At 45.0% G+C, this 10,000-nt stretch overlaps 2 protein-coding genes across 2 annotated transcripts in view; one reads left to right on the top strand and one right to left on the bottom strand.

The window, feature by feature from the left end:
• The window catches only part of LOC123512306 (agrin-like), a gene marked incomplete at its 5' end in the record, with an annotated part of 39,695 nt that extends 33,979 nt beyond the window's left edge, over window positions 1-5,716 (top strand). Inside the window, 1 exon segment of the mRNA XM_045268642.1 lies at window positions 5,554-5,716. Within this exon segment, the coding sequence (XP_045124577.1) occupies window positions 5,554-5,716 (163 nt within the window).
• The window catches only part of LOC123512324 (acylphosphatase-2-like), a 20,485-nt gene continuing 14,517 nt past the window's right edge, over window positions 4,033-10,000 (bottom strand). Inside the window, exons 2-4 of the mRNA XM_045268660.1 lie at window positions 9,980-10,000; window positions 6,702-6,836; window positions 4,033-6,012 (exon numbers count right to left, since the gene is read on the bottom strand). The exon at window positions 9,980-10,000 is cut by the window's right edge and continues 106 nt beyond it. Coding sequence (XP_045124595.1) covers window positions 6,722-6,836; window positions 9,980-10,000 — 136 coding nt within the window. The 3' untranslated portion in view covers window positions 4,033-6,012; window positions 6,702-6,721. The remainder of the gene's footprint in view (window positions 6,013-6,701; window positions 6,837-9,979) is intronic.

The following is a 10,000-nucleotide window of genomic DNA, read 5'->3' as shown; positions in this document are numbered from 1 at the left end:
TAGCTTACAGTGCCCTTTCATTTCAGGAGAGGTTGAGGTAGCCATTAAACCTGGTGAACTGCCAGTACCAGTGGTACATCTCGTACTGGGTAACGATCTTGCGGGTAACTTTGCTGTTCCAAACTTAATTGTTCTTGATTCTCCCTTAACAGAAAGTCCCACTAAGACCCTGGACGAAACATCCCCTTACTTCTTCCCAGTGTGTGCAGTCACCAGGTCTCAGTCCAAGTCCCCTGCCCTTTCACCACCTCCTCCACCAATGATTGCCTCTACTGACAACTTGTACCATAACATCATTTCAAAGAATTTGATTAATGCTCAGGAACAGGATCTCACTTTGGCTAAGATCAGACATGTTGCCAGTGAGACAAAGGATATGTCTAAATTGCCTTGTTTTTATTATCAGGAAGGAGTCCTCATGCGTGCCTACGGACCTCCTGAACTAAAACAACTAGACACCTGGTCAGAAACACATCAAGTTGTCATCCCCTTGTCTGTAAGACAGACCAGCCATTATAGAACTAGCTCATGATGGATTGTCAGGTCATCTAGGCATCCAAAAAACCTACAAGAAGGCTCTTCAACATTTTTTGGGGCCAGGAATGAAAAAGGATGTGTCACACTACGTAAAAACATGTCACATATGTCAAATTGTGGGTAAGCCTAACGAACGCCTTGTGCCAGCTCCTCTGACGCCTATTCCAGTTCAGACGGAGCCCTTCGAAAAGATCATTCTAGACTGCATAGGGCCCTTACCCAAAACCAAACGAGGGGATCAGTATTTGTTAACCCTCATGGATCCCACTACCAGGTACCCTGAAGCATTCCCTCTTAAGAACATCACATCAAAGACCATTGTAAAACATCTAATACCTTTTTTCACCTCGGTAGGAATTCCAAAACAAATTCAGTCTGACAAGGGTAGCAATTTCACTAGCCATTTTTTCCAATAGATAGTGAATGAGCTAAACATCGACCATGTTACCTCCTCGGCTTACCACCCCCAATCCCAAGGCTGTCTGGAGCGGTTTCACCAAACATTAAAATCCATGAAGAAGAAGTATTGCTTGGAGCATCAAGGAGACTGGGATGAAAGTATCTCTTTTATTCTCTTTGCTTTAAGAGAATCTCCTCAAGATTCTTTAGGTTACTCTCCTTTTGAATTACTCTATGGTAGACAGATCAGAGGGCCTCTCAAAATATTAAAGGATCAATGGTTTACTCAAAATACTCTTTCAAGCCCCAGTGTGTCTGACTACATCAGTAACCTTAAGAATAAAATGAATGAAGTCAGATCTTTTGCTAAATCAAACTTCCTCAAATTTCAAACTAAAATGCAACAGAATTCTCTTCCCAAATCTGTCATGAGAAGTTTCAAACCAGGAGACAAGGTTTTACTTTTTCTCCCCACTCCAGGCAATGCTCTTCACAGTAAGTTCATGGGACCTTATGTTGTGGCTCAAAAACTAAGTCCATTAAACTATGTGGTCCACACTCCTGACCGTCGTAAGGATTCCCAACTAGTTCATATTAATCTAATGAAACCTTACCACTCCAGAGAACCAGAGGACGACTTGTCTCGCACTGTACCTGTATGTCTGGTAGGGAAGGAGTCTGGTCCTGTGTCCCACGAGGAAGAGTCCGACATCGAATTCCTCTTCTCATCACCTAAAGGACGCCCCTCAAACAGCCAAATCATGTCCAACCTTGATGAGGTGTTTCTTTCCTTAATATCTTCACAACAGTCTGATCTTAAAAAGTCATTGCTACACTTTTCAGAAATCACAGGTGACATTCTAGGACTTTGTACTACTATCCAACATGACATAACATTAATATCTAATGACATCAAGCCTATAAGACAACCAGCCTATCGCATTTCACCCATTAAAAGAGACGATGAAAAAAGAGGTAGATTATCTGCTCTGTCATCACCATGCAGAACCTAGTATATCTCCCTGGGCTTCTCCCTGCCTGTTAAAATCTAAGCCAGATGGTAGTAGTCGATTTTGCACCGACTACAGGAAATTAAATAAAGTGACGGTGCCAGACTCCTACCCATTGCCCTTGATAGAGGACCTTATAGATAGTATAGGAGTAGCCAAATTTGTAACCACTATAGACTTACTTAAAGGTTACTACCAGATTCCCCTCTCAGACGAGGCCCGAATAATATCCGCCTTCATCACCCCCTTTGGACACAGTGATGCCCTTCGGCTTGTCTAATGCTCCCGCCACCTTCCAGAGGGCTATAAATTACATCACCCAAGACTTGGAGGGAATAGCTGCATATCTGGACGACCTGGTGGTGACTTCGGACGACTGGGTGACACATCTGACCCGTCTTCGGAGGCTGATGGGTCGGTTGCAGGAAGCCAGGCTTACAATCAACCTGGCAAAGTCCACCTTCGGGAAATCTACGGTGGTCTACCTGGGACATGTGGTGGGGAACGGCAAGGTTCGCCCCAAGAGAGCCAACGTGGAGGCCATCCTTGGCTTCCCTGTCCCTACCACCAGGAAAGCTCTCATGAGGTTCTTGGGGATGGCTGGTTTCTACAGACGATTCTGTAGGAACCTCTTCACCCTGGCCGCCCCCCTGACGGACCTTATCAGCACTTCCGTCCCTTCCACTGGACCCCGACCTGTGACCAAACCTTCCAACACCTCAAGGCGTTCCTCTCCTCAGAGCCAGTGGTCTGGACGCCAGATCACTCCCGCCCCTTCCATCTACAAGTGGACGCGAGTGGAGTTGGAGTGGGTGCTGTCCTACTACAAATGGACCCCACAAGCGGCATCCTCCATCCCATCGCCTATCACTCCGCCAAGCTGAAGAAACATCAACTCAACTACTCTACCATCGAGAAGGAGGCTCTGGCACTCGTCCTGGCGCTCCAATGTTTTGAGTGCTACCTTCATCCTGGTCCTCAAACTACGAAGGTCTTCACCGATCACAATCCTCTGGCCTTCCTTCACGCCATGAAGAACCGAAACCAACGCATTCTTAGGTGGGCCTTGTTAACTCAACCCTTCAACTTGGAAGTCCACCATATCAAGGGGGTGGACATCATCATCGCCGACGCCATATCAAGATCTCCCGTCTCACCTCCTTCATGAGCCCATTACGGAGGTCTTAGGGGGGAGGAAATGTTACGTCCCGCCCGTAACATACTCCACTACCATCACCTCCTCCGCTTGTTATCTCGTTCGCCACCTCTCCGCCTCCCCTTCCACGTCACCGTCTCGTGAACCTTCCACGCTACCGTCTCATAAACCCTCCAAGTCACCGTTTCATGAAGCCCTGCTACTGTCCCGAAGTTGGATTCACGCGGCCCCATTCGACTCAACCGGAAGTGTTAAGCCAGCTCTTGGCTTTCTGGAAGTCAAGTCGAGGTCCAGGCCTCAACCAGTGAACACAACGCCTCTTGGGTCTACCGTGGGATCAACCATCACCCAGCACTTCACCACTGCGACACCGCATAAGTATCACTTCCCCTCGTCCCGTGTTTTCCACATTGCCTTAGGTATTAAGTTGGGTTCTTTATTGTTGTATTTATTACTGTGTTATATGTGTATGTCATTTTCCTGTGTTTCATGTTATATATGTGTGTTTCATGTTTCATGTTATATATGTGTGTCAGTTTCATTATGGGTTATTAAAATAGCTTTTTAAAGTGCCCCCTTTGCATTTCCTCACCAGTTGAACCTGCAGTGTTTTTTTTTTTTTGCTATTGTTCACCGGCTCCCTGATGCCAATCTTTCCAGTTATAGAATTTGTATTACTGTAGTTGCTGAATCAGTCCCGCATATTGTTACGCGAGTTCATTCCTACAGACACCTTTCATTCTGTGTCTTGATGAGGCCGGGAATCAATCAGTGTGGCAGAGAAAGACATTAGTAAGAAGATATAAACATGGAATTCGTATTAGATGAAAAAGTTAATCCCGCATATTATTACTTGGAGTCCATTTCTACAGACAGTTTCGGTTCAGTGTGGCAGACGAAGACAACACAAAAGGGGAAACAAACATCAAATTCCCATAAGGTGAAATATTTATTTATAAGTCAAAAAATAAATATTTAACAAACAATACATACTTTAAATAAACTCAATCACAGATGTTTACATACAGTAGGCATACGCTGGCGGTGGAAGAGGAACGGGCGTGTGTGGCGCTGCGTGAAGCGTGGTGAGGAGGGAGGACAGAGGCAGCCTGGGTGACACCTGCCTCAGGTCTTCTCTTGACAAATACCCGCTAGTCAGTCAGATCCAGTCTTTGATTATGTTTTTATCTATTCATCTTATTAATTCATCTTTTTTTATGCGTGAGTGTGTAAGGATTCGTGAAAGGCAACATCAACTGACGAAAAAAAAAAAAGAAATAGAAAAATAAAATAAGTAAATAAACAAGTAAAGAGAGAGAATACTGTACATAACAGACTACAAGAGACAGTGAAGCAGCGTCTCGAAATCTCCGTCTTGAGAAGTGCTTGTTACTCCAGTTGTCTCGAGTTAACTGACGCTGCCTGAACACTTCTGAAATGATTAGTTTTGGGAGAATGAAACTTTTCATATAGTTAGGTGTCTAGATGCTGTCTTCCGGCCAAACCGGGGTGTGCCGGCGCTGACATAAAGGCGGGGTCATACGTGTCAATATGCGACTGAAATTGCAAGTCACTAGAAGTATCGACTATAAGCCGTTCTCGTCGGAACACGTTCACACATAGAGACTGGGAAGTATCGTCTGGTTGGCAGGAAGTGGTTGTAAACAATTAGCTACTCAACAAGATGTCTTCCTCAGGTGACGATGACGATTGCAATCAAATTAAACCCTTACAAGTGTTCAATCCTCACCTCCAACAACACCCTGCATAGAGGGAAGCAGTCATTGGAGAGTGGCAGCGATCTCATCGAACGCCGATTTGCGTAAACTTTTTTTGCTGTAGAATTCACATTTTGGGTCCCAGATGTGCTCTCACCAACTCCAAAAATCCTCTTCTCTACATCGACACCACATTTACAAACCTTTCTCTGTGACGTCACAACGTAAACAAAGTCGCAAATCGACTGAACAAGACCAACATATTAGTCTTGTTTTGCGCCTGGTTTTTCCAGTCGCTAGACACCGATATTCAATCGGAAACTCTACCGAACTTCAGTTTCGGTCGCAAATTGATACGTATAAACCCGCCTCAAGTCCGGCTCGGGATAAAAAAAAAAAACCAGTCCTAACAGTTTTGCGCTCCGTCACTTGACCCATTTCGCCACGTCCATTGTTACCGTCCAGACAATGTTATTATTTATCACTTCCACTTGTAAGATTTGGAACTAAAACTTATCATTATACATGCACGACTGACACCTAGGAATGAAAATAAATGATAAATGAACGCAAAACTTCTGCTAGATATAAATACTAATCTATCGAGACGTTTATTTGAAGGAAGTGAAATTATGGAGTTTGGTGAAAGAAAACAAAAGTGTGTATGTGTGTGTGTGTGTGTGTGTGTGTGTGTTCTCCTTGAACCACCGTGAACCAGATTTCGTTTCTTGAGGGATGGTGTTTTGATTCGAACCACCGAAGCTTTCCGGACGGAGCCTCACAGCAAGACACATCAGAGTTTCATGAGTCGCTTCAAGATGGCTCTCCTTACCAAACCTAGTGACAGGAATACTAAGAAGAGGAAGACCAAGGATAAAGAGAAAAAGTTACACTAAAGACGTGAGAGACATAAAGAATAAGCGAGATGGCACGAGGCAGAAATAAATGGAAAAGACTCATGCAAAACACGTATAAGGACTAAAGTTGAGAAGAAGCATCAGATGTTACGACTGAAGCACCATCTTTCCTGTTAGTACATACTCGTACATTCATTTTCTTCCTTAAACTAAATCATTTGCGTTGTAGATTCACGGTGTCTGCAGTCTTGTTCCTGCGTGGGGGAGGAGAGGTTGACGCGAAGGCAGGTGGTGATGGAAACACTCTGCTGACACACACACAGTTCAAGGAAGTCCTGCAAGTATGTTCAGATCCCTTTGTTAGAATACAGAATCGTAAGAAAATAAATAAATCTGCAAAAAGCCATCAGTCCTACACATGGCAATCCCAGTATGAAACGTCCTCACCTATTTCCACCTATCGTCCTCACTCAAAGTTCTATATACTTCTATTGACTGCTTCACTGTGATACGAAACAATTAACACCACCAGTAGTAGTGTAGAAACATAGATAAACATCTACAAGAATGAAGATTGGAAATGATAAAATGCAATTTCCACTCAGTTTGAAGATCGGAGGTGGCTGTAGAACGAGCAAAGATGTCTCAAGTGTTTTGTGATTAAGGAAAGATGGACCAAATAGCAGTCAACGAAGTCATTATAGCTTATTAATGACTTGGCACTCACAATCTTATTAATGAGTCTATTCCATTTTTCTACCACTTTATCAAAACAGTTTCAAATTTCTGTTCACATCCGGATACTCGGTATTTAGTGGATTGAATATTTCTTCAGAGTAGATTATGAATGCGCCATCACTAAGTTTACAGTCATTACCATTATCCCATTCCATTAGTTCGCAGCGCCAATGTGTCTCTTCATGTACCACTTTATCAAAACAGAGCTTCAAATTTCTGTCCCAGCTCGGGATGAAGGAAACCTCTGAACACCATCCCGCTAGTGCTTATGTGTCAGTGAACTTACGAGTAGAGTGAGGCGATGTCTTAGAATCTGAGGAAGAACTTGTTGTAATCTGGGCGGATGATGGCTTGCTGGTTAGTCAGCTGGCACCGCTCAATCTCGCTGCCCGGGCTGCCCTCCTCACTCAGCCATTTCACCCTGTCACAGGTGAGGGGCTTTTTAATATATTTTTTACTTTTTTTTCTGTGTTAGCGGTAAATGGAGAATGGCCAAGGCCTTTGAGAGAGAGAGAGAGAGAGAGAGAGAGAGAGAGAGAGAGAGAGATGTACACATAGACACACACAGACAGAGGGAGAGGGGAGAGACGGACAGATAGACTAACAAAATAAAACACATATTTACGAATACAGTTCAAGCAAATATTACACAACTTGCTTCAATTTTAAAGAAAAAAACACCCCGAAAATTCACGTTTCCTTGAATATTTCCCTTGATACAGCACTGACACATGCCAACACTGGGGAACTCATGACCAATGCTTTTACAACTCGACTCTTAAACTTTGCAGGCTTGAAGGGAGAACACTGGCGTGAGAAGTGGCGCTGTATTTAGGGAGGGAGGGAAGGAGACATCGAGTGAGCGTCAAGTAACGTGACGCTTGGATTGCTTTACTGTTTTGGCTTGTGGAGGAAATAAACCCAAGATTGTTTGCTGCGAATGCTTTCCCCTTGGCGAGCACACACACACACACACACACACACACACACACACACACACACACAACTCCACTACCAAGAAAAGCATCACAGCCACACCTCCCCCAACACCCCCAACACCCCCAACGCCACTCGTAAAGAAGTGGTAATGGTAGCAACTCATGGGTAGGGTACAAGCTGCTCTCCCCCTCCTTTCCCCTCCCTGACACTCCTATCCCAGCGTTACCCCACCCCGTCCCCCCGCTCCCACAGTGCCCCCCACCTCCACCCGGCCCCTCCCACGGAACAGTTGGCAGCCTGAGCGGAATGAACGTGGTGTTGGGTGACCATTAACAATGTTGGCAAGGCGCTGCTGCTGCCGCTGCTCCTACTACTACTATTACTACTACTACTACTACTAGTATTACTACTACTAGTACTACTACTACTGCTACTTACTGCTACTACTTACTACTGCTACTACTGCTATTGGTGCTACTGCTGCCACTGCTGCACCACTACTACTGCAACTGCTACTGCTGCTACTGCTGGTGCTTGCTGCTGCTGCTGCTGCTGCTGCTTTGCTGCTGCAACACTGCTGCTGCTGCTGCTGCTGCTGCTGCTGCTACTGCTGCTACTGCTGCTGCTGCACCACTGCTGCACTGCTGCAACTGCTACAACTGCTGTTGCTTGCTGCTGCTGCTGGCACTGCTGCTGCACACTGCTGCTGCTGCTGTTGCTGCTGCTGCTGCTGCTGCTTGCTGCTGCCTGCTGCTGCTGCACCTGCATGCTGCTGCTGCTGCTGCTGCTGCTCACCACTGCTGCTGCTGCCACTGCTGTTGCTGCTGCTGCTGCTGCTGCTGCTGCACTGCTGCTGCTGCTGCTGCTGCTGCTGCTGCTGCTGCTGCTGCTGCTACTGCTGCTGCTGCACTGCTGCACTGCTGCACTGTTGTACTACTGCTGCTGCTGCTGCTGCTACTGCTGCTGCTGCTGCTGCTGCTGCTGCTGCTGCTGCTGCTGCTGCTGCTGCTGCTGCTGCTGCTGCTGTAACTGCTGCTGCTGCTGCTGCTACTGCTGCTGCTGCTGCTACTGCTGCTGCTGCTGCTGCTGCTGCTGCTGCTGCTGCTGCTGCTACCACCACTGCTGTTGCTGCTGCACACCACCACCACCTGCTGCTGCTGCTGCCATGCTGCTGCTGCTGCTGCTGCTGCTGCTGCTGCTGCTGCTGCTGCTGCTGCTGCTCCTACCACCACTACTGCACCTGCTAATGCTACTAGTTGTACTACTAATGCTACTACTTTTATTACTACTACTACTACTACTACTACTACTACTATTACTAATGTTGGTGCTGCTACTATTTCATTTCTCTCTTTCTCTCTCTCTTTAATTCTTCGTTCTTTTTCTTTATCCTTCGTCTTTGTTTTGCCTTTCCATTCTCTGTTTCCTTCCACCACCACCACCACCACCACCACCACTACTACCAGCACACTTTCTGACTCCACCCCCCCCACCTGCCACGCCCATCCATCACTTATCCATCACCACAACCCACCACACTCGCACCCTTCACTCCTGTCTCACCTCTTTCACCATCTCTCTTCAGTCTCAACAAACTCTTCCTGTTTTTCTTTTTATCCTTTTTATCGTTTTTTTTCTCTAATTTCAAAATTTTCCTTATTTCGTAGTGAAGTTCCCTACTCTTAACTTTATTCTTTTTCCTGTTCCGTTAGTGTCTCTTTTTCTCTCTTACTTAATAAATACTTTTGAAACCTTCATTCCCTTCACACATGCATTACAATAATTAGTTCCTTGCTTTACAAATTCTCTCCATTTTTTTTTCTCTCCTCTCTCTCGCTTTTCTAACTAGTTCTCTACACTAACCTTTTTTTCCTTATTTAATGATTACTTCCTTAGTTCTTTATTCAACAAGCCTTTTCCTTCCTTTAGTTTCTTTCCCTTTAAGTTCCAGCTAATTTCTCACTCTAGTACAAAACGTTCACTCCTTCCGTTCTTTCCCGGCTTTAAGTCTGGTTTCCTAATCATTTTAACGAAGAGCTTTTGATTTCCTTTCCATGCTTCTCATTCCTTCCGTCTCTCGTGGCTCGTTATTCAATTTCTTTTCATTCCTATACATCTTATATTCTATCCATTTCCTTATTCTTTTTATACCAGCATGTCTTCCTTCCGTCCTTCCCATCCCTTCCATCTCTTTAGTTTTTTTTATTGTTATTATTTCTCACTCCTGTTCATCCTCTATTCCTCTTCCCATACCAGTACATTTTCTTGCTTTCTCTTATCTCTTTTCCATCTCTTGAATCCCTCTTCCTATACGACCTGCTTTCCTATTCTTTCCTTACCTTGTATCATCTTTTCTTCCCTCCTGAATATGATTCGTATGTTTCCACTACTCATCTCTTTTCAGTATTTAAATTTACTAGCTCTTCCTTCCTACTAATTATTTTTCCATCCCCTGCATGTCCTTTACCATCTTATCTTCCATCCTCTCATCCATTTAAACTTATTATTCCATAACTCTTCTCTTTTTAACCTCCATTCTTTCCTTCTACTCTTTTCTTTCTTCTACGAGTCTCTCCTTCCCTTCCCTTGCTTTCCTTCCCTTTCCCAGCCTCCCAGGACACTCACATCTGGTCAACGTTGGCCTTG

Source organism: Portunus trituberculatus, chromosome 33, assembly GCF_017591435.1.
Source record: "Portunus trituberculatus isolate SZX2019 chromosome 33, ASM1759143v1, whole genome shotgun sequence".
In the NCBI taxonomy this organism is placed as follows: domain Eukaryota; kingdom Metazoa; phylum Arthropoda; class Malacostraca; order Decapoda; family Portunidae; genus Portunus; species Portunus trituberculatus.
The sequence above is the reverse complement of the archived record's forward strand: the minus strand, read 5'-3'. Positions and strand labels throughout refer to the sequence as shown.